Here is a 24,008-nt window from a genome sequence, read left to right on the forward strand (position 1 = left end):
ACCTATCATATTTGAGTTCCCTAAGGGGCCACATAGTCTTCTATTAACCACCAGGTCTTATGAGTGGCAAGAGTGCTGTGGACAAATTGACAACCCTGTGTGGCTACAATTTCGTGGCACCAAAACTTAGAAAAACAAACACTTCTTTGCATATAAATAATAAGTGCAGGAGCATGGTTGAGAATCAAAAGAACCTAAAATGGGACTAGGGACTCTGCCATTGACCCCTTCTTATACCAGTTTTTCTCCAAACTCAGGACTTATCCATGACACTGTTGATTGCAGCAGAGTGAACAGAAGCATAAAGTTCAGAGTTTCAGCCAAACAAGAGAAGCAAGAACCCAGTAAGAAAAAGCAATCTTTGTTCAGCAGTGTGACTGAGGCTCTTGATTTTTCCCAAGTGAGATCTGCAGAGGATGCTCAGCTCATAGAAGAGGCCAGAGAAGCCACAAGATCAGGAGAAAGGATGAGCAGAGAACAGGTATATTCTACTCTTTCAACTCTTTAATCCTTTCATGATCCCTCTAACACTGTCTTTCTTTTGTTTAATTCAGTATGGAGCTCTTAGAAGGAAAATTGGTGGCACATACAAGGATTTTTTCAAGTCCTATGTTGAAGGTACAATATAGTTATCATGGCCAACATTCTTCAATCTTCATTTTCTTCTTTGGCTACTAAATGTTTTTTCATACTCTTCTTACCATAATTCATGTCCCAATAAATGTTTGTCTGACTCAAATTACTGAATCCTACCACCAAGTTGCATTTTTTTTTTTCATTTTGTGATGGGTTAATATCAGAAAACTCATATTTGGCATTGAACAGTGGATGGAGCATATGTTGAAGAAGGGTGGGTTGACAAAACATGCAAGGTTTGCAAAAAGGACACCAGAGGAGAGGAAAGGCAAGTGGACAACTTTGGAAGATATGCTCATGTTGCATGTTTAGAGAAGTCCAAATCAGGGAACTTTTTTACCAGATTGTTCTCTTCTTAAACAACACATTTTCTCATATACTATTATAAACTTTCTGTTATTCATCCAATCATCACATTAGATATTCAGCTTCTATCTATCTCAGGGCTTTATCATCACAGCAAAACAAAGATTAATATCATTGCCTCTTCAACAGATTGTGTATTTTTTTCAAATTTTAACTTTCTTTTGGGGTGAAAAAAGAAGTTTACAAATTTGAAGCTCTGAACTTGCTGAAACAAAAAAAATGTATTTATCTGATTGTGACTAAGAGCTGCAATTGAATCAGTCTTCAAGAAACTAACAAGCTACTACATCTGATTTAATTAATATATAGTTTAAAAGCACGCAAGAGTTGGATTTGTATGATATTTAACAAAGGTTTTACCTACTACATCCGATTTAAAACTAATAATATATAGCTCAGTTTGTGTAGTTTAAGGAATATTTAACATGTATACAATGCATTTAATTTAAAATACTCGTATTAATACAAATGTTGGTTGTCATTGAAGTACTTTTTAAAATAAGTTGTTAGTAGAGTCATTTTCGTGAAGATCAAATAGGATTACCTCAAGTAAATGTTTATACCAAAAAAAACTATTATGACACTTGAAGTGTGTAAACATGAATAGTTTTGGAGTAAGAATAATCAAACCATCACTAGTTTTATATCTGAAGTAATACTGCATACTAAAAAATTAATCCATTTTAAAAAATGTATAATTAAAAAAACTCCACTGTAAGTTATTTTGAAAATATTCTATTACAAACACGTTGACTTACTTACATATGTATCGTTATTTATTAATTTTTATAATATTTTAACCTTATGTATTTATTTGTTTGAAAGTTTAAGTCCGTTAGCTTAGTTGCACACTCTTAGTGAAAGAGAAATTTAATAGTTTATACAAAATCACATATAGTGAATCTCTCCAGTGGTTATATATTCTAAAACTTCTCAAATAAAAGGTGTCATCAGATAGTAAAAGTTCCTACTTTATAAGCGTAATAAAATCGAAACTGAATTTTCCAATCAGAATATACGTGTTCACACGATCGACTACTTTTTTCGTAATTTGAAGTTAACTTGCGTAAGAGCTAGAAATTATTTTCTATTTACTTCTTTAACATTTAATTTTTAACTTGTGAATACATTAAAATTAACTCATGGAGGAAAAAAAAACTTAATCACAATTTTTTGTTTGCATAAATCTTCTCCAAACATATCTTAATTGACTTTATATCATTTCCATAAATCAAAGGCTAAAATACAAGATTTTAAATAAAAACCATCCGCCATCTTCATTCAACAGCCCAGATTTACAAATGCATGACTTCTCACGTTAAACCTGTTCAATGTAGGACCAGAACAAATTACCATCGAGTAAAACAAAAATAAACCGAATCGAAATGAAAACAGAGTCCTTGTTTTTATGTTGATCACAATATTAACAAAACAAAATTAACAGGAAGGAAAAGGAATAGCATGACAAATGTTGATGTCTAGGTCTGTTTAGTGAGAATAAACAATGGTGAATAAGAAATAAAAATCAGAAATATAATACAGACTTAGTAAAACATAAAGACGTTTGGTTTAAGAAAAAAAAAGTAGAAAAATATTAATAAAAAGGTAAAAAAATAGTATGTAAAACTATTACATGATTTTCACTCTTTCATCCCCAGTATTTCCACTTTCTCCTCTAAACAATCAAATCATTAGAAATTTGAGTGCTGTCTCCGTATGTGATCTGTGTTCATACTTCCAATATAAGAATTATACAGCAGTTTCTTTACATACACCACTTGTTTATCCTGTTTCAAGCACACTATAATTTTCAAGAACATTTCAAGAATCGCAACTCATTTCAATTTCAAAACATCAATGTCTATCAATTAGAAATCAACATTGCTACAGCCCTATATAAAATATAAGTTACTTGCTCATAATACCAGTATCCCTGCATATAACTCTCACTATGTGTAATAATTCGCACACACCTAAGAGCAGTACATCACAGACAACCATGACTTCCGGATCCAGTTGATGATAATATATAGCAAAAGCAAAATGGGTAAATGTATAGCTGGTGAGAAAATAATGTTGGAAAATTCTCTACAAGAACTAAACTCCGAAGTCTCTTGAATGATTCCACACTTTTTCATGTAATAGTTCTGATATTCTCTACAAATACATTGTCACCGTATGTAAGCTAAACACATCCTTTTCACTTGGAGTGTTCTCGTTTGCAGCATCAAGTATAAAAATTTCCCTTCCAATTTAAATGTAAATAGTTGTAAAAACTAAAACTGCCCACCTCATCAACCATATAAACCTTGAGTTCCATCTAACAAAAATTTCTCCAACCAAAATCTCTCATGTACGTCTCATTCCTTACACAACTTTTTCATGGCAGTTAACTCCTTCCTTAATAGTGCTCAGAAGCAAATGGCAAAAGAAAATAGCAGTTATATTTGAGTCATGCCTGTTGTTCAGTGATCTTATACCTCTAGATGAGAGTAAGCTGAAGTTTGGGACGGTTAGGTTGAGGCTCCACAACCTCCATGTGAATTTGGACTGTCTGCAAAACGCTGTATGAAAGGCTACCATCCATCTTTTTTATTTTCTGCTGTTGCTCATCTACATACCATTCTCCATTTCCCTTTCCGGCTTTTGTCAAAGATATAGGTCCTTCTATGCCATATCTGTGAACGGGAAAAGATCAGGCAAACTATAAATGCAAACTAGCTGAAAGTAGAGATAACATATAGCTTCTTCAGTGGTTAACATTATTGACAGGACCATCTCCTGCTCAGATTAAATAAAAAACATTCTTCCCCTCTTTTTTGTGGTTCACCTTTACAACTATCACAAAGGAAACTAAAAAGGAAAGCAGTAAGGCACGAATAAGATACTTTACTTGGGAACAAACACAAAAAAGCCATTAGATCTTATTTTCACTATTCTAGCCTCCGTGTCTGTAGGCCTGCATAAGCAAAGATAAATATGTAAGAATAGGCTGCAAACTGTGTATAGATAAAAATAACAGCAACAGCAAGCAGAAGCTATGCTGCATACCTATTCCTGAAATAAATTAGAGTATGCAATTCTACAGATGCTCGCCCTGCATACTGGGCATTCCTGTGCCGATAATTTAAATCTGAACCATACATGCCCAACAAAAGAATATGAATCATGAAGTTATTATTTGATTCACAATGAATAAAGTTAACACAGACAAAAGTTCACTCAAGGCATTGAACACAATTGAAAACAGAAACGTAAATGATCAAGCTCTAAGCATGAAGGAGATTTCATACTGTCAGCAATACTACTGAGCTGGAGTCTGTCTTGAAATACAGACGGTAACTTTGATATTCCAAGAGAAGCAGCAAGTAGCCTGTGCACAATGACATCTACAAAAGAAAAAATGTTTCATCTCACATTGTGCACAATTGACAAAGTAAACATTTTATTAAAATTATAGCATAACTACCTGCATATCTTCTAATAGGTGATGTGAAATGGGTATATAAAGGAGCTGCAAGCCCATAATGATGATATTCTGGAGGGCTAAGATCCCCACTGCAGAAATAAACCGCCTAAAAAATAACAAGAACTCAATTTTACTTTGTGAAATCTTAGATAGGGATTCTCATTCAAATTCAATTTACCTGACTCATGCACCTAGTTGCCAGTATACGGATTAACTTATTGAAGTATGGATCATCACCCTGAAAAAGGCATTTTGTACAAGAGTGAAACCAAATAAGACCATATGCTTAAGCTAGCACAATGTGTATGTAAGCTTAAGAAAGTAAACCGTTAAAGATACCGCTGCTGGAAATCATTGTAGCATCTCATTGCTAAGCTAATAATCATGCATGAAAAATATAAATTATGTTTGATGGAAAATTATTAAAAAACAACAAAAATGCAGATAATTAATAAAAATGTAAGACAATATTTACCACAGCATGGTCAAGAGAATCGGCCAATGCTTTTGATGACGAAACATCCAAGTGCAAGCCAACTGCAGCAGCGGTCTGTAATAAGGGTTCAAGCATCTCTCTGGTTGGTGTTGGATGACGCCTAAACAGGAACCAACAAACAATTACCAGAATAACTATTACACCATCTTGCCACATGAAGTTGCTTTTAACAGTTTCAATCATGTAGAAGCGTTCAATTCAACACTTCCTAATAAATAATCTTGCAAGCTTGGTATTTGAAATGCATAAGTCTAACTCAACCTGAAAAGCTAGCTCAAAAAGCGAGGTTTGCCTAAATCTTAGGACGAGTATCAAGACACATCCATCATTCTCACGACTACATATATAGAGCAAGGAGTTTTCAGGCCTAGACATTGAAAGGCAGCCCAATATCAAGACTGAAACCGCTGAGATTTCGTGTATTGCATACACACGAGTTTCTTATTTATAATACAGAAGAAATAGAATAATAAGGAACAAAATCAATATATATTAATGAGAAATATTTGGCAAAGTAATCAACCAATCTCTAACAACATTCACGTCCGAGACCGTTCATCCAGCCAATATTGGTCAATTCTGGAGTAATTGTGTCTCTCATATAGAAGATATTTTTTGGCATGCAATAAAAACTATTTATGGTTCTAATTGCATATTGAACTGTACTTGTAATCCTCAGTTCAAAAATTGAATTCCAATAATTGACATGGAAAAACACAAACAAAAAAAAAGCAGGACAAAAAACACGCAAAAAAACACAAAAGAGAGATTAGGATTTAGATATATAGTAAACAACTAAAGTAAAAAGTAAGAATAAAAAAACCTTAATAATGAGCATAACGAAAAACTTTTAAGAATTTGTTGTGCAACGGAAACATTAGCAGCAAGCATAAATTCCTCCACCATTTGGTTGGCCTCCCGGATCTGGTACATTCCTGCAGATAAATTCAAACAAAAAATAATTTTAAGAAACAGAAAGTGAGGAAAAAAACTGCTCTCTCCCTATCCTTCCATGAAGGAATAGGCTCACCCAATCCTCCTTATAAAATAATTAATTAACTGTGGGGACAACGAAACATACTTTAAAAAACCAAATCAATTACTGTTGACATTTAACAGATTAGAAGAAATGAGAAAAAGAGAAATATATTTCAACACAATAAAATTAGGGTTTGAATTGTTATTCAAAACTATAAATCAATAATGGCAACAACATACCAACAAAAATATAATTTAAAGACAATATACTATTTACATGTCACTCTAATAAGTCTGTTAGTTACGGGCCTTAGTGGGTTACGAATGATGTATACAAATAGGAAGAAGGGCAGAGAGGGGAGTCATTCATTGTGAGGGAATTAGTATAGCAGTTGAGGAGACTTGAACCTCCCAATACTCCACGGGTGTTCTTAATAAAATCCATTTCTTCGTTACTATCAGAACCAGTTTCCATCACGCTAACGTTGTGTGTGGAATTACAAATTACATCGTCAAGCAGTAAAGTTAATTGAGACATAAAAAATTAAAAAATCTATATTCATGAGGTCTCACCAGTATGTACTAAAATGGGTTCACAAAACATTATTCCAAAACAAGGACCTAGACAGCAGCTTTAAAGTAAAAGTATAAGCATGGATCAGAATGGAGAACATATATTGAAAGTGATCTAACAACCTTCAGCAAATTCATAATTACAGATCATTTATTCAAATTCTGCTAATAAGAATGGTTTAATCATAGACAAATGATTTAATCCTCATAGAATGAATAATTTAATGACACCAGCAGAACTTTATAGTCAATAGGTATACACAATTCCCCACCTTCTACAACTTTGGAAAGAAATAATAAATACTAATAAAAATCAAGAATATGGTACCAATATCAAGAGGGTCATGAGTCTCTGTGTCAATTTGAAATTTGACTTCAGCAGATGCAAGAGTCAAAGCTCCTCTCTCAATGCGCCTCAATCTCATTTTCTGATAGATAATACATAAAGCTATACTTTCAGACAGGTACTTATATAATAAGGAGCAAATATAGCCTTACTTATAATTGCAAGAGTAAAACAATAAGCTTGCGTCCTCAGAATCCATACCTTAGCTAAACTATTCATATTCCTCAAACCTGTAGTGATGGGATCCTTCAGTCGACTGTACAAGGAGGACATAAAACACAGTGACTAAATTACTTGATGAAAATAATATTGCCTCAAACAATGTAATACAGTAGACAAAACATTTAGCATTCCACATAAAAAATTGAACGACAAAGTATCAATCAACAAACAGTTTGAACAACATGAATGTCAGCTTTGGTTTGATATGAAGAATACACTCCTTCTAACTCGTGAACTTGTCTATTTTACAAGATTCACATTTCATAAGAACACAAATACACGCTGAAATAACAGAATCGCAGAAAAGAAACAACAGTATCTCATGACCGAATGCTAATTAAAGACACACCAAACCATTTCTATATTGAAGGTGTTGTCATCGTCAGCAACAAAGGCCTTCGACGGTGGCCAAAATCATTGCTAGTGGCCGTGGGGGTTGTTGGAAAGTCATGGTAGAAGGATTAAGGTTTGGTTGAGGAAGACGTTGTAGGAAAGAATAGGGGACTTGAGTGTTGAGTGTTTTTAGTCTTAGTTTTTATGTGTTTTAACAATAAAAAAGAATAAAAAATTTAAATAAAAAATAATAAAATACTAATAATTAATTGAATAAAGATAGTAATATATAAAATAAAATTATTAATAAAAATATTAAGTGAAAGAAAAATGGCCTATTCTTGTTCCTGTTTGTTTTTCTCTTTTTGAACTCCATTCTTGCATGATAATTGAATAAAGAATAGTATATCATCTTGCATTTATTAATTTGAAATTTAATGTTAGAAGAAGAATGGATACAAAAGAAAAAAAAGAGTTTTTGGCCACTTTAAAAAGAAAATTACTATCGTCATTATCAATTTGTTTTTTCTAATATTGTATTAAGTTTTATTTTGTCCATTTTCAATTTTGAATAAAGTAAAAAGGAAAATCAATTTAGTCAATGTAACAAATAATTTGAATGAATGTTAATACATAATTTGAAGTACTAATTTAATTATCTTATATGTAAGTCCATAACCAATCTTGAGCACACATCAATGTCTATAAAGTGTAATATATTGTGATTTGGAGTGAGAAACTGACCATCAATACTGGAAAGGATATGAGAGAAAAAAAAGCACACCTATCATCCATCCTTGCTTGTGCTTCAACATAAGACAATGCTGCAGAAGATTTTATGACACTTTTTGTATATCTGGTGGAAATTACGTCTGCTTCAGGTGTCATTTCCTGAACACAAGTAATTCATTTTTAAGTTCAATACAGCGAAGAAAATGGAGAGTAGTTAAATATAAATTGCTTCAGTTAACATCTATGAAGCTCGGATACGGACACGGAAACAACACGAACACAGAGATATGACTAAATTGAAAAAAACATAGGACACAGGACACGACATGTATATACATATTAGTTTCAAACTTTCAACTAACACATTGTCAACTAACATAAAAATGAAATGGTGAACTATGGCTGTGATAATGTGATATAGCACATGATGGTAATAGTAGTGATAGTGTGATAATAATGAAGTGTGGATGGGTAAGGTAGTAATAGAAGCTGGAATAAAAGGAATATTACACAACACAATGCGACCAACAAAGATGGCGCAGATAATCTAAAAAAAAAATGGGTGAAGTGGCACTTGCAAATCTAAATTTTAGTGTTCAATGTAGACAAGAAAGCAAAAAAAAGTCATGTGGTGGTTGCATGTTTTGTAAATGAGCTTTATTGTGGAGATTCAGTGAGAAGGGAAGTAATGTTGCAACAATGAGGTAAAAAAAGCATAGCATAAGTACCATGCGGAGTACCGAAACTTTGAATAGAAAAGAAGGAACTTGAAATATTTAAGTGATGTTTGTGATTCTTTTGTAAATATTTAGACGATTCAACAACCAGATAATGATGCTTACCCCATACTTATGCACAGGTGTGTACAAAAATATATACATGACAGTAAATTTAATCATGGTAAAACTATGTCAGTGCACATACCCAAATGACAGAGAATGCGAGCCTTTCCACATCGGAACGAAGAGAACATATGTCTGCCAGATAAAGGTTTATCAATAAGGCAAAAGAAATTAATAAACGAGTTAAAAGAAGGTTAAATGATATTACCCTCCGTAAGAGGTTTGGGAAGCATGTCTATTCGCCGCTCCACAAGGTAGACAGATGTACCCCTCTGGGAAGCCTCATCATCAAGTGGAGTACCAGGATGAACAAAATTAGTAACATCAGCAATATCTGACAGAAATCCATTAAAGATGAACAATATAAAGGGACTACATAGCAAGAGCTAGGGGGAGAATGAGGAGACATGGGAAAAGGGTGGAAAAACTAATGAAGCAAAGAGAACCAGAGGATAAAGCAGCATCCATAAAGGAAGGACATTAATGAATTGTTTAGAGATGCAAGCACCTAACTGAATCCTAAGATAACTTCGGTTGAGACATGGTAAATGTGTTCAGAAAAGAAACCCTTGCAAAACAGCATTCAGGTTGTCTAAATTGAACCAATAAAGCAGTATCATATAATAGGATCTGGCTCCTCTAAAGTGAGCAATTCACTTGAGAGTCAAAGTAAGCACTCACTTGTTCATGAGAATACCAATGTCTGATATTATATGAATATGCAGGACTTAGATTAGTTAGTTTACCCTCCTTTACTTTTGAGGAGCCAAAGTTCACATGATACTTCATACGTGAGTATACAATACAAGCATACTAGAATAAAGCATTAGCAAATTTTGAAAGGATAGTAGAAGAAGTAAAATAGTAAGCATACAAACTAATTAAAACTCCCACATGCAGAACTAAAGATCCCATGGTATGCAAATAAATTAATAAACCATCACATCCATCCAATTGTAGTAACACAAATTCTAATTTGAATACATGTAAGCCTATTAACACAAGCATCGTCAGTAAAATGTATGTCCTCAAACAAAGGATACGAACTCCAACTTCAAAGTTTCCATTTGGAAGAGCGTGACAATGGAGTGCATCATCAATATCCTTGCAGCCTGCATACAAGCAGTAGAAATACAACAGAAGCCTTATATAACATTGCCATATTTTCTTCTAAAACAAAGTAAAGCAGCTACTTCAAATGGTTCAGTATCAAGTTAAGTAACACTACTAATGACAGAAGTCAGTAAACATAAAAGTAAGGTTCTTTCATGATGCAAATGTTACATGTCAGAAAAAAGGAAAAAGAAAAAATAGAAACACAAACAGTATTCCAATGTGTCCACTTTTAACAGCAGGAGAGGCACAAGCACTTCAATTTTTATTATCAATAACGAGTTTAATCAATCAAGAAGAAAGCAATAATAAGCCAGAGCAAAAGCCATTGTATACAAGATTATACGGTTTAAAAACCATTCCAATCTCTTGCTTCATATAAGAGCTTTGGTGATTCACCATAATCATTTTATTCCATTTAAAAGACTTCCTTCTCTACATTTTGAATATTATGTTTTTGCATACCTCATCACTATTCGATTGTTAGCATTTCATAATCTATTAAAGATTTTTGTTTTCAGTAGAAGGTTGGAGGTAAAGGATCAGATTGCCACAAGGAATGTCACAGGTTTCAATAGCATCATCTCAAGCATGTTGAAATTGGAAGTATATTTTTCATTAAAAAAAGTAATCATAGAAACTACCATAATGTCATATTATCAAATGATTGGAAGCTGGAATGAACATTAAGCTATTAACTAATTAATGAATTTTTCAAAACAATGTTCTTAGAATAAATCTTTGATAGAGAACACCAAATGATAAACTGATAACATACAATCCAGAACACAAAAATCATACGTAATACAGCAATACACTTCATGTCCTAAAGACAAATTTCCTCAGAGTGAATTCTCTGCCCACCAACTGCAAGTAACATTCTACATTATATATAATCCTAATTAATACATAACTGCCATCAATTATTTTCTATGAATAACTGACATCATGCAGCTTTTTATACAAAACTAGTGCAGAATTATTAAGAAAAGATAAGTTATTTCGTATTGCATGTCGTCCAAATAATAGCTGCCTCTGATCCATCAATGGTGTTCCAAACCCCCTTGTTTACCATGAATCTTTGAAATATAATTGTCATAATTATAAAAATAAAGAGCAGATCCGATAAAAATCAAGAATATTTAGATTGGTAAAGAATCAATTCAGTACAACAAGAATTAGCATATTTCATTTTTTGTAAAATTAGAAAAAGAATTCCAGTTTTATGTCACGTGTGTTTGTGAAGGAAAAATTAACATTAATATGCAATTTAAGTCGCTCACGCTTTGCTTTTGCTTTGTAAATTCCAAATCTATGTTTTCTACCTTAAATATTAAGGGTGTTCAAACAAAATTAACATAATCAAAGTTGTTGTATTAAGGCGGTAATTTTTTTCCTTATTGCACTAAAAACGAAATATGTCAATACTTGTACTAAATCGACTATTTACCCTATTTAGATTTATACATGTATTATAGGGACGCTTTTATTTATTTTTGTATCATATTTATTATCAAAGAATATCAAATTTCCTCCATTTATTGTAATTCATTTCGTTTTCTCAATATAAATAAAGCATTCGTGCTATCTCAAAAACAAATGATTTCAACTCAATATCTCTCTCTTGCCTATAGTTTAGGATGGTATCTAAAATCTTCCTTTGAACTAGATTTGTCAATTCTAGTAAACACATAACAAACATATTCACCAAGCCTCTAAGAGGAGCACATATGACATATATGCTCCAGCTTGAGGGAAGAGTTTTATAATTATATAAATAAAAGGCAGATCCTATATAATAAGTAATATCTAGATTATATATGTATTATTACTAGGAACGTTTTCATTTACTCTCGTATCATAATAACTAGAGATTTCAAAGTTTCTCCACTTATCTTATTGATTTGGTTTTCCCAATATAAGGTAACACATTATTTCAGCTCAATGTCTCTCTCTTTCCTATATTTAACAATAATATTCAACATCAAAGGTTCAATAGTTGATGACTAATAACATTTCACCCTTTGCTTATACAAATGGAAATTAAATAAAACCATACCTGGAGGATCGACACTGAACACAAGCAGATGACGCAAGTCCTGCCTGATAGGATTGGACAAATCTTCAGAAGAGACCAACCACGGTAATGGTGGCAAGCATGCCAGCACTTGCGAAGAGAATGGTCGAGTATTTATATCATTTTCTATCAAAACCACCTAATTTGAAATAAAAAAAAGAGGCGCCACATCATTAATTTGGTTTAGTTGGTTAACCATATAACAAATAGTTGCCTTATCACATTCAGCATTCAGATATATGAAAATATATTAGTGAGTACTCTATGATGCATGGATCACAGAAGTACAGGTAAAAAAACACATAATTGACAACTAGCAACACACAAGTTTGACATTTGGTAAAGCATTAGAATTCAGGTACTGCAGGATTTAAAACAATAACAATAAATCATGAAACACCAAGTAAACAATCATAATGTATCAGAAAACATAGAAAAATATGAATAGGTCATTCCATAGGTGGGAAAGTGTGAGGTCTTATTACTTGGTATTAGTCATTACAGACACAATGTAAGCTAGAATTTATCAAATTCTTGTGTACCAAACAATATTGAAATAAAAACCAAATCAAAATGAATGAAAATTACAGACAACAATGCAGGAAGCATCTAATGATGTCTGCACTCTGCAGTCCACAGCATCCGATAAATATCATCCTACAGAGTGGCAAACATGTTAAATGTTTCCTTGCTTGCACAAAAGTTATTTTCAATTATGAGTTTCCTTGCATGTATTTAAGGGGTATCACAATTCTGTTTCCTTTCCAGTTAATGAAATCATCAACAAAATGGAACAAGCTGAGTAAGTTGCAGAGACCACAAGCATGTAAGCAGACTCTTCATTATTTCTTCCCTTGACGTATGATTATATTTGTTTTCACAACTTAGGTTAAAAATTTCACATTTTAATCATCAAAAGACAATTAGATGAAGGGAAAAGACATAACTTCCTAGACAATATGAATCAGCTTCATCAAAAACATAATAGCAATCAAGCAGAAGGTGCTATACCTCACTTTCAGTATCCCTATCACCTATGTCCCCTATAGTTCGCACATAATGGCCTGATGGATATCTAGATTGACGATCCCAAGAATCAACTGCAACAATAATCCTCTTATCCAAAAGGTTCTCAAGTTGGCGTGTTTGAATTCGAATCTTGGGAATTCTGCGATCTTTGGAGACAAACAAGGCATGGGCAATTCCACCACTGCCTGCAGGCAAAGGCATTGGCTCTAAAGATCCACAATACCTGAGAAAAACAATTTAAATATACCAACTGTCAAACAACAGAACATATACACCTAAAAAATTAAATACACAGACCCACACTTAATGGTTAACATTTCTACAAACAAAACATTCCGATCAGTTAACAATGCTTGTTCAATGAATTCCATGTACCTAAAGTCTAAACTATACTGCAGAGCCAAATTAAAAAACTAAGATATTAAATATAAATTAGTTCCTCTAATTAACATAATTAATGATTTCATTAGCCTATATAAATAGAACTTTAGACACTATACATATATCCAACATGCTCGACACAATTAAAAAGATACTTACGAATGCCAATTCCTCTTTATAATACCAACAATGCGACCAGAAGGACGACTGGGTACAGCATTTACTTGTCCAGAAGAACCCTGCGGAGGAATAGTCCTAGGTGCAACATCAGCACTATTAGGAGCTAGATGAACATCTTCGTCCTCATTCTCATCTTCTGCAAGCAAATAATATTACTTGATGGGGACATTGAAGTTAAAAAACAAGTTGTAACCAAACAAGTAACATTAAATAGAAGAAGCTTGATTTACAAAAATGTGTCATGTGGCAATGTGTGTAACCAAACAAATTAGAAACTCTAATGACCTTCAAAACTAGTAACTCATTTTGTAAGAAGGCCCCAAAGTATCTTAGTAAATGGTATTCAATGGCTTCATGATTGTACAAAAATTAATCTCTTGTAAACAAACCAATCATATGATTTAGTATGTCACTCAAGCTCAATCGGCTAAAGAAGAATTGAAAATGTTGCTGGCAAAAAGCTTTAGAAAGTTTAACAATATGGATGTCTTAATTTATAGGGAAGGAGAGGTTGTCTTCCCCACCAAATTACCAAATGGCCATATATGTAGAGTTTGTTCCTTGAACCTTTTGACTGACTGAGATTTAACAATAAAGAGTTTGTATTAACTTTCAATTAAATGTCTCTCATCCAAAAATTTTAAATTTTTGAACATTATGAATAACATCTAAGATAGAAATTTCCTTAAGAACTGACCAAGTTTATTACAGACACTTTTTAAAATAAAATTTCCAGATCTATGAACGAAACTAGAAGCCCAGGACTTGCTAACCTCAGTCATGTTTCAAAGACTTCCCTTTCTAAGTTAAATTAAGTAATAATATTAACTTTGCAAAGAATAAACTCTTGCAAGTGACAACTCTGACCTATGGCAGACTACCAATAACCTAACAATTAAAGTACCTTCACCGGCTATAGATAGAGATGAGACTTCTTGCCACTGGTCCTGTGGCAGAAGTTCAGCTGCCACAATATCTCCATCAAAAGCTCGGTTCATGTTTGAGCGCCCATAAATAACTATTTCATCACCAATGCTCTCCCTCCCAACATATGCTTCAAATGGATTGTAACGGTTTACACGAAGCTTCCCTTGATGATATATTCCACGATGCAAACCAGAAGTGATTTCTGACATTGGCTTATGCTGAAAATTAACACAGCAAACACTCCATCTTGTCATTTTAACCAAATATACAGACACAAACTCCCAGATAGAAATGACATTAACTTGATACCTCTGAATAGATCACTTTCCTCTTGGATGGTCTATGATCTTCAACCTCTTCCATGTTCACATCTTCTGATGCAGGCCGCACAAGCAGATCAAGTAGATCAGGTTGGTCTAAAGACTTGACGTATGACTCAACTGAAACAAAAGACAAATTGGATATTCACCAAAACTTTAGTTTTGATATTCAAAAAATTAGTTATGATATTCCTCGTAGACATAGATGAAGTGCAATGGTATTTGGCATACATTTCAAATGCCAAGAGATATAACTACCTGTTTCAGCAAAAATGCCCTCTTCACTGGCCTTCCTTTTGTTCTCTCTATCATTAGTTATAAGCAAAACCTTTACTCCACCACCAAGATGGTTCTGATACCACTGAGTAGCCACTCGGATAGCTGCATTACCATTATTTATAGTTAAAACCTCAAAACTGTTTTGTCTCCATTGCCAAAATCGTGTTGCAAACCATCCAAGTGAACCACAAAAACAAATAAAAGTATAAGAAATAAAGAATAAATCCAAAGCTCATCAGAAAAACCAACCTCTATCATTCCTATCATTTTTAGTTTCCCCACTCATTTCCTTAACATATGTATCCCTGCACCCAGAAACAAAATATCAAATCGAATGAGGTCTATATGCACTCATCCACACGCAAAAAAAAAATATAGGCAACATGCCATGAAACAAATTCACATGTGTGAAAATTAGACCCACTTCACTAAATACAAATAAAAAATATTAACTCAATAAAAGAAACGAAGCCCTCAAGCTAAGCCACTTACAAAGGTCTATTCTACAGAGATGTCTTTCATTCCGACAGCAATGATTAATACTTAATCAATTTAGTTGAGCAAATATTTAGTCAATTTACCATGAAATGGTTTTCTTTCCAGTCTACAGACCACTTTCAAAGTTATATCCCAGACTTTCTTGCTAATTTTAGATTTTAGAATACTAACCATTTAATTTTACACTGTCCACCTGCTAAAATACTAATAAAGAGAAGCCTATAGGTGGCCATGTGAAGTTTGTTTATACAACTTCCTTACGTGTCATTTTAGAGATTTAGAGAACAGTAAATTAGACAAGCTATAATGTAATGCTCAAATGCGATGCTACTGTAATGTAATCACACTTGTTTGGGACTTAAGATAGAGTTTATTGTTGGATGTGCAAAAAAAAAATCCATCAGCCATGTTGCATTCTTAACTTCTTCCTTCCTCTCCTTTATAATAATAATAATGGTCTAATATAATCTCACCAAACTAGTTAGTAGTGAGTCGTTAAAAAAGGGCCACAAAAAAGCATACCTGTGGTACTCATTGGAAAAAACATAGAACTTCTTCGTGGCATTGCTACAGAGAGCTCTTAAACGGTTGTAAACAGCCATATTCTTGTTTTTAACCTCTTCCAACACAATGGACAACACCACAATGTTATCCAATGCTTGATTCTCCAGCAAATCAATCTACCACCACAACACACTTTCATTTAATTCACACAAAACAAGTATTCCTCGGCATAGCAAAAAGCAATTTAACTTAAAATTAAGACGGAGAAGGAAGCAGACCTGATTGAGCACGACATTGGTATCCACGACGAGAATGGTGGTGGAAGGGGAAGCGTTGAGGCGAGCACCCGAAGTATCGCAAACGGTGCAAAACGGTGCCCCGCAGTATATGTCGTCGCGCAGGTAGTGCTCCCGCACTTGCTACTCCCAACCAAAAAACAAACAGAAAAATTATTTATTTGTAAACAAAAATTAGGCACAAGAAAAAAACAAAAAAGGGGTAGAGTCAGTTAGGGCTAGAGAGGAAGAAGGGTGCACCTTCATGACTTTGCCTGCCCTGGTTTTCTTGACAAAGGACTTGTTGTGGAGCATGTTGGCAGAGAAGAAGATTGCTTCGTAGGTGATCCTTGTTTATATGGACGCTGTTTGTACGTTGCAAGGAAGAAGATGCTAGCGTGTGAGACAAAAAGTTTATTCTCCTGAATTTTTCCCCTAGCGCCTAACAGAAGAACAGGAAGCAGGGCGCAGGTTCAGGCAAGCGGCGGCAGCGGGTAGCAGTACCACTGTGGAGGTAGCTGAGGGTAAGCAGTTGAAGGAGATTGTTAAAACCAAAAGTTTTGAAAATCTGAGGGATTTATGATTAGTTGTCAACTAAACATATAAATTTAACCTAATATATATGTATTATGGAATATTTTTTAACTAAACAATGTAATCTTTTGATGTATATATATGTATATGTTGTTATTTTTTAATTTTTATAAAAATTTAAATAATGAATAATAAAAAATACATAATTAACTTTTAAAATATTGGTTAAATGTAAAATTAGAAAAATAAAATATTTATAAAAAAAATTAAATGATTCTTAAAAATAAAACTGTTATAAATCACTAGTTGTACATTCATTTGTTAAGTTATGTGTTACTTATACGATTGATGGGATACTCATATTAGTCATATATTAATTACTTTTTATGTAAATATTTTGTATTAACTATTTGATGATTATTTGCATCATTAATGATTTACATATTGTGTTTATAAATGGACTCCTCTTATTAGTAGTAAAACACACAAAAAAGTTGTTTCTTATTTTTTTCATCCTCTAATCTTCTTTTATTTCTATTATTAGCTTTATGTCATAACATATTATCAGCAAGATGCACACGATGACCAACTAAGCGCTGGTGGAAGCATTTTCTCTCTGAGACAATATTTCTTTGTTAAACCAAATGAAATCATTGATCACCTCATTGGTAATGAGAGTGTTAAAAAAATGATTTCTTATATTGATATTTATGTTTATATGTAGAGTGAATGTTGATACCAACACCAATGATGAGGATATGTGTCTTATTGATAGTGTAACAACTCATACAATTCTTAAGAGTGTTAAAGTTTTCTCTTGTTTGGTAATGTGAGAAGTCAATGTTAGTATTATTTCTAGTACTACAAATATAATTGAAGGTTATAAAAGAGATAATGTACTTCTACCAAGAGGTACAAGATTGCATATTAAAAATGCATTTTATTCTCCTAAGTATTATAGAAACTTATTAAGTGTTAAGGATATTCGTCTAAATGGATATCATATTAAGACAAACAATGAAGGAGATATTGAATATCTTTCTATCACTCGAATTGAGTCGAATAAAAAATGTGCATTGGAGAAATTATCAGCCTTCCCTTATGGCTTGTATTGCACATATATCAATGCAATTGAGACACATGCTATTGTAAGCCAGAAGCTTACAAATATAATTGAATTTCTTATTTGGCGTGATCGGTTGGGTCATCCTAGATATATCATGATGCGAAAAATAGTTGAAAACTCATGTGGACATCCACTTAAGAGTCAAAAAGGAAAAAAAATCTTCTTCGGACCAATGAGTTCTCATTTACTCTATGTTCACAAAGGAAAGTTGATATTAAAACCATTACCAAAAAAATTAAAAATGAGTCAATCCCATTTTCAGAATAAATACAGGGTGATATTCGTGGTCCAATACATCTATCATGTTGATCATTTAGATATTTCATGGTTTTAATTGATACATCAACTAGATTGTCACATATTTATTTATTATCTACTCACAATCAAGTATTTGCAAAGTTATTAGTACAGTTTGATAATACTAGGGAAATTATATCTCATGATTTTCATGAGTATTGTATATCAATTGGAATTGAAGTTGAGCATTTAGTAGCACATGTTCATACTCAAAATAGACTTGTAGAGCTAATCTTCCAATGGCTACTTAGGGATATGCAAATTTGCATGTTGCATTATTGATTCGCATCAAGCCAATAAATTATCACAAATATTCTATTATACAATTAGTTTTTGGTTAGTGATCTAATATTCTCATGTAAGAATTTTTGGGTGTGGTGTATATGTTCCAATTTCCCCACCAAAAGGGATTATGATGGGTCCTCAGAAACGATTGAAAATATATGTTGGATATGATTCTCCCTCAATAATAAAATACCTTGAACTACCAATAGGAAACTTATTTATAGTTCAACTTTTCGACTTTCACTTTGATGAATAAGTTTTTCCAACATTAGGAGGAGAAAAAAACAATTGGAAAAAGATATTAGTTGGAATGAATTATCATTATCTTGTTTTGATCCTCGTACAAAATAATGTGAACTAGAAGTTCAAAGAATAATTCATTTACAAAATTAGTCAATCAATTACCTTATGTTTTATTAACAGAAAAAAGGTAACTAATATCAGTTGTTAATACTCCAAAGATAATTGATATTAATTCATAACACGCCTAAAGCGTGGTAAGCCTATTAGTTCCAAAGACACGCTTGAAGCGTGGTAGGCCTATTGGTTATATAGATAAAAACTCTTGAATGTAAAAGGGAGCTAAAATGGAATATGACCTAATCAAAAAAGTAAAAATCCATAAAGATTCATTTGACATAATTAATGATTCGGTTCCGGAAGAACCTCAGGTACCTGAAATTGTTGAAAATGATGATACCTCAATAAATCATGTCATGAATAATATAATATGGAACAAAAATGAAGTCAACATTGACGAAACTTTTACATATAATATAACGATGAATGTTATGAATGACAATGAAGATCAATAACCAATGATCATTGAAGATTATCGACAAAGAAATGATTGGCCAAAATGAAAATATGCAAAGAAGCATAATTATATTTGCTTGCTAAACAAAAGGTTTTTGGACCTAAGTTCGCACACCTGATGGTGTGAAACCCATTGTGTACATATGAATTTTTGCGAAAAAACAAAATAAGAATGATGAAATTGTTAGATACAAAACATGGTTGGTTGCCTAATGTTTTTCACAAAAACCTAGTATTTATTTGTGAAAAGACATATTCATTATAGGGTCTTGCAATATTTGATTATCCTAGTTGCACAACAAGGTCTGCATTTACATCTAATGAATGATGTTACAACCTATATGAAAATCCCTAGAGGGTTTAATTTTCCCAACAAAACAAATTTTAAAGAGGGTTATTCAATAAAATTGAACAAGCCCTTTTATTGATTAAAGCAATCAGGATGTGTGTAGTATATCCGTCTTATTGAGTACTTGTTAAAAGAATGGTATAAAAATGACCCTATTTATCCTTATATTAATATGAAAAGATCCGAAAATGAATTTTCCATAATTGTTGTTTATGTATACGACATAAACATCGTTGGAACTCCTAATGAGCTCACAAATGCAATTGATTGTTTAAAAAAAGAATTTGAGATGTAGGATCTTGGAAGGACGTTTTGTTTGGGATTATAAATTGAGTATTTAAACAAAAGATTTTTGGTACATCAAGAAGCTTATATAATGAGAGTGTTTAAAAGGTTCTATATGAATAAATCATATCCATTATGCATTTCAATGGTGGTGAGTTCATTAGATGTTGATAAAGCCTCTTTTTAGACCTCAAGAAAAAGATGAAGAACTTCTTAGTCTTGAAGTATCATATCTTAGTGTTATAGGAACACTAATGTATCTTGTTAATTACACTCGACCTGATACAACATTTGATGTAAATTTATGAGCAAGATATAGTTCTTTCACCTACAATAAGACATTGAATTAGAGTAAAATATATACTTTGTTACCTCAAGGGTACTGTGAATATGAACTTATTCTATCTGAATGATTCAAAATAAGATCTAATTGGTTATGCATATGCATGTTATTTATCATATTCTCACAATGCCACAATGGTTGATCACAAATAGAATATTTGTTCACGTGTGGTAGCACAATGATTTCATGACGGTATATGAAACAAACCACAATAGCAACATCGTCTAATCATACAAAATTTTTGTAATTACATGAGGTAAATTGTGAATGTGTTTGGTTAAGGTCTATAATTCAACATGATTAAGAAACTTGTGGCTATCCCCAAAAAAGATGGAATTAACAACCACATATGAAAACAATAGTGTATTGTTTAATTGAAATGATGATATAGATATCCAAAAGATTCATTCATGTGAAAATTCGGTAGGTCTATTTATAAAGTCTTTATTAAGAAGAAATTTTGAGCAAATGATTCACACTTTGGACTTCGTCATCTTAATGATGTAAGTTTACATGAGGGATAGAAATAGAACATGTGGTGAACAATATTGTATTAAAGAGTACAAAATGTTGTACTCTTTTTCCTTCACTAAGTTTGTATCTCAAAGGATTTTTCATAATAAAGTTTTAACGAGGCACATTCTTTTATTAATGGGAAGTGTTATGAATTAATGATTGCCCATTGATTTGATTTGATACATTTACTCATATGATTGATATGATTGATACTTATATGATTCATTACTTTTTATGTAAATATTTTGTATTCATTATTTGATTTGTATCATTTGTATCATTTATGGGTCAAAGGGTATTTTTAGGATTTTAAAATTTTTTGGGGATGCAAAAAAAAATCTTGGAGGCGTAGGAAAAAAGCCCATGTATAATATTATTGTTATGAATTAATGGTAGTCCATTGATTTGATATAGTTACTCATATAATTGATATCATTGGTACTAATGTGATTCATTAATCTTTTTGTAAATATTTTGTATTAACTATTTCATTTGTATCATTTATGGGTTACAATGTTGTATCTATAAATATGACTCTTCGTATCAGTAATAAGATATACAGAAAAGTCGTTTTCCATACTCTCATTCTTTATTCTTCCTTTACTTCTTCTCTCTATTATTATTTTTATTTTATAACAAAAAGAAGTTTTTAGAATAATGGTGAACGATAATAATTAAACACAAAACTGGAATAACGAAATGTGGACACAAAAGAGATATCTCTTTATATATTATTATAAATATAAAAAATTCTTTATTTACCTGATAAAATAAATATTTGAATAGTTTTATTTGATTAAAAAATAATTAAACATTTTTTAAATAATAGTTAAATCAATTTTCTAAACCTTTTTACTACATTGTACATATTTAAAAAAATTAATAAATTATTTATAAACATAAATAATATAAGTAAAATCCTAAAAAAAAATTGCAGGCCCTAAAAGGTAAAAGAAAATACAACACAAGATGAAAATGAACACTTTAAAACCTTACAAAGAACTACCAAAGCAACAAGACTATTATGCAATAGGATAAAACTGCGTGCAAAAGGTGAGATGTAAAATTGATGTTTGAAAGAAATTACCTTTAAAATCTGAGTAAACTAATCGAAAGATTGAGAGAGAAAAAAAATTGTGTAGCTAAAGGAAAAGAAATACCAAAGTACTGAATGAAGGCCTTTTGTATTTATCTTAAAGAGTTGAATGAAAGTGAGAGAATATGAGACAAAGAATTTATCTACAAAACCTATATGGGCTACTATTTTGGTTTGGTTTTTAAACAATGTTATTTGATACGACTAGAAACATATGCGTCCTAGTGTACATAATTAATTTAAGGAAAATGATATGCTGACATATAAAACATGACAACTTATTTTACAACGTGATAGTGCTTTTTTTTATTTAATTTTTAATGAAACTAAACATTGGCTAAGGAAATGGTTTGAAACCAAAAAATGTTTGAATAAAAGCGGTTGTTGTGGAAAGCTTTGTAGTTTGAACTTCATTTCTCTTCTTCCAAAAAAGTTCAAACAAAAGCGATTTTGTGGAAAGCTTCGTTGTTCAACTGCCTTATTCCATTCCTTTAACTTGTCCTATGCAGAAAGTGCAAAACCCCTGTTTTTATGAATTATGTCTTATTTGAATTGAGTTTTTTTTTTCGTCATTATTTTTGTGTCGTTCGTAGGACAAGAGTGATATTGGTTGAATGATTTGCTTTGTTAATTTGTGATTGTTGTGGTTTTTATGAGATTTTTTGTTTTTTGTCATGGTTGTTGATACTATTATGGTGTGTTAAAGTTGATTTTTGTGATGGTTGTGCAATGATTTTATTCATTCTTTGCATTATTGATGAAAGTGGAAATGAAAGAATGTGCTTAAATTGGATTTGGTAACTACGAACTCATGTTGTATTTGCACAAAAGCTTGATTTTTGTTGGTGTTGTAGATGGCTTTGTTATGGAAAGTCGTGTTCATCTTGGAATCCTTTTTCTCCAAAGCTTCTTATACCCAGTGCATGCGATAGTGGATGTAGCTTTTGAAAACCTAAAATCTAACTGAAATGTGATGCTATATTTGTAATTGGGGTATTTATTTAATGGTTTGTTTTGAAATGGGCTACTAATGGTGGATTTATTTGGTTGAAGTCGTCGTTGGTATTTATGTATCTGTTAGGGAATTTTATGTTTGGTATTGTAAAAGTGGTATTTGGTTGTTGTTGTTTGTGATAATTTTACGAATTGTCATGTGCTTGAAGTCATCTTTTTTATTGTTGTTTTGCTTGTAGTTGTCAATGGTGTTCATCAGTATTTTAAATAGGTTTTTTTATAAGAGATTAATATGGTTGTAGAGTCGAGATGATATTCATTGATTTACTTAATGAGTAAATAGTAATTGAAATATGTGGTTAAGTAGGAGTTTTTTATTGTGAACCCATGTTATAGTATTTGAACATTACATATTCATCTTATTTAAAGTTGACTATGACTTATTTAGATTGTTAATACTTTATAAGTGCGAACCCATGATATAATTTTCACACTTTTCATATGGTTGTGAGTTAAATTTACCAAATTCAGCAGGGATTACTTTTATTGCTCGGCTTATTTGGTAACTTATGAAGAGATGTGTGTGGCAAAACTTCAGTCAATAAGTGTCGATCCATGGTATAAAAATTTCACAATACATATCCATGTTATTTGTATGTTGACCATGTGTGATATTTATTGTTTGAGTAAACTGTTTTTTCCATTATGTGGTCAGTGATGTACATGTGAAACGATATAGATGTCATTTTTCCTTCGAGCCTTTTTGGTGTCATAAATTTCATTTAGGCCATTCAAATGCATAGTTTAGTTGCATTGGATAATGAGTGACTA

The 24,008-nt window shown here is 32.1% G+C and overlaps 2 protein-coding genes across 4 annotated transcripts; one reads left to right on the top strand and one right to left on the bottom strand.

Moving 5' to 3' along the window:
* Positions 1-82: 82 nt before the first annotated feature.
* LOC114162928 (potassium transporter) lies at positions 83-1,130 on the top strand. Its single transcript, XM_028046943.2, has 3 exons — positions 83-481; positions 555-618; positions 826-1,130. Exons 1-3 carry the CDS (start codon positions 200-202, stop codon positions 993-995), a joined length of 516 nt encoding a protein of 171 aa, XP_027902744.1. The 5' UTR covers positions 83-199; the 3' UTR covers positions 996-1,130.
* Positions 1,131-2,161: 1,031 nt separating this feature from the next.
* Positions 2,162-17,155, bottom strand: EMB2763 (ribonuclease II family protein). Of its 3 annotated transcripts, XR_003599396.2 has the most exons (26): positions 16,838-17,154; positions 16,580-16,720; positions 16,320-16,477; positions 15,549-15,604; positions 15,279-15,401; positions 15,010-15,140; positions 14,678-14,918; positions 13,753-13,909; positions 13,195-13,435; positions 12,166-12,322; positions 10,037-10,105; positions 9,202-9,327; positions 9,076-9,128; positions 8,204-8,310; positions 7,066-7,120; positions 6,847-6,946; positions 5,791-5,902; positions 4,947-5,067; positions 4,650-4,709; positions 4,472-4,577; positions 4,296-4,391; positions 4,054-4,135; positions 3,896-3,961; positions 3,483-3,680; positions 2,636-2,789; positions 2,162-2,326 (listed from the first exon to the last, which is right to left on the bottom strand). XR_003599396.2 is itself a non-coding variant. In XM_028047496.2 (25 exons), exons 1-24 carry the CDS (start codon positions 16,889-16,891, stop codon positions 3,485-3,487), a joined length of 2,808 nt encoding a protein of 935 aa, XP_027903297.2. In that variant the 5' UTR covers positions 16,892-17,155; the 3' UTR covers positions 2,162-2,326; positions 3,483-3,484. The 3 variants fall into 3 exon arrangements, 2 of the variants coding, with proteins under 2 accessions (XP_027903297.2, XP_027903296.2); XM_028047496.2 differs by lacking the exon at positions 2,636-2,789 and having other exon boundaries at positions 16,838-17,155; XM_028047495.2 differs by lacking the exon at positions 2,162-2,326 and having other exon boundaries at positions 2,490-2,789.
* Positions 17,156-24,008: the final 6,853 nt, after the last annotated feature.

The sequence above is a fragment of the Vigna unguiculata genome, chromosome 9 (assembly GCF_037176805.1).
Source record: "Vigna unguiculata cultivar grain cowpea cultivar isolate G323 ecotype 2 chromosome 9, ASM3717680v1, whole genome shotgun sequence".
Classification (NCBI taxonomy): Eukaryota; Viridiplantae; Streptophyta; class Magnoliopsida; order Fabales; family Fabaceae; genus Vigna; species Vigna unguiculata.

Coding starts and splice junctions, on each gene's coding strand:
- LOC114162928 (XM_028046943.2), top strand. CDS start 200: ATGGGACTAGGGACTCTGCCATTGACCCCTTCTTATACCAGTTTTTCT. Junction 482..554: donor AAAGGATGAGCAGAGAACAG/GTATATTCTACT, acceptor TGTTTAATTCAG/TATGGAGCTCTTAGAAGGAA. Junction 619..825: donor TTTCAAGTCCTATGTTGAAG/GTACAATATAGT, acceptor GGCATTGAACAG/TGGATGGAGCATATGTTGAA.
- EMB2763 (XM_028047496.2), bottom strand. CDS start 16,891: ATGCTCCACAACAAGTCCTTTGTCAAGAAAACCAGGGCAGGCAAAGTC. Junction 16,478..16,579: donor CCAATGTCGTGCTCAATCAG/GTCTGCTTCCTT, acceptor TTGTGGTGGTAG/ATTGATTTGCTGGAGAATCA. Junction 3,962..4,053: donor CTAATTTATTTCAGGAATAG/GTATGCAGCATA, acceptor TTGCTTATGCAG/GCCTACAGACACGGAGGCTA.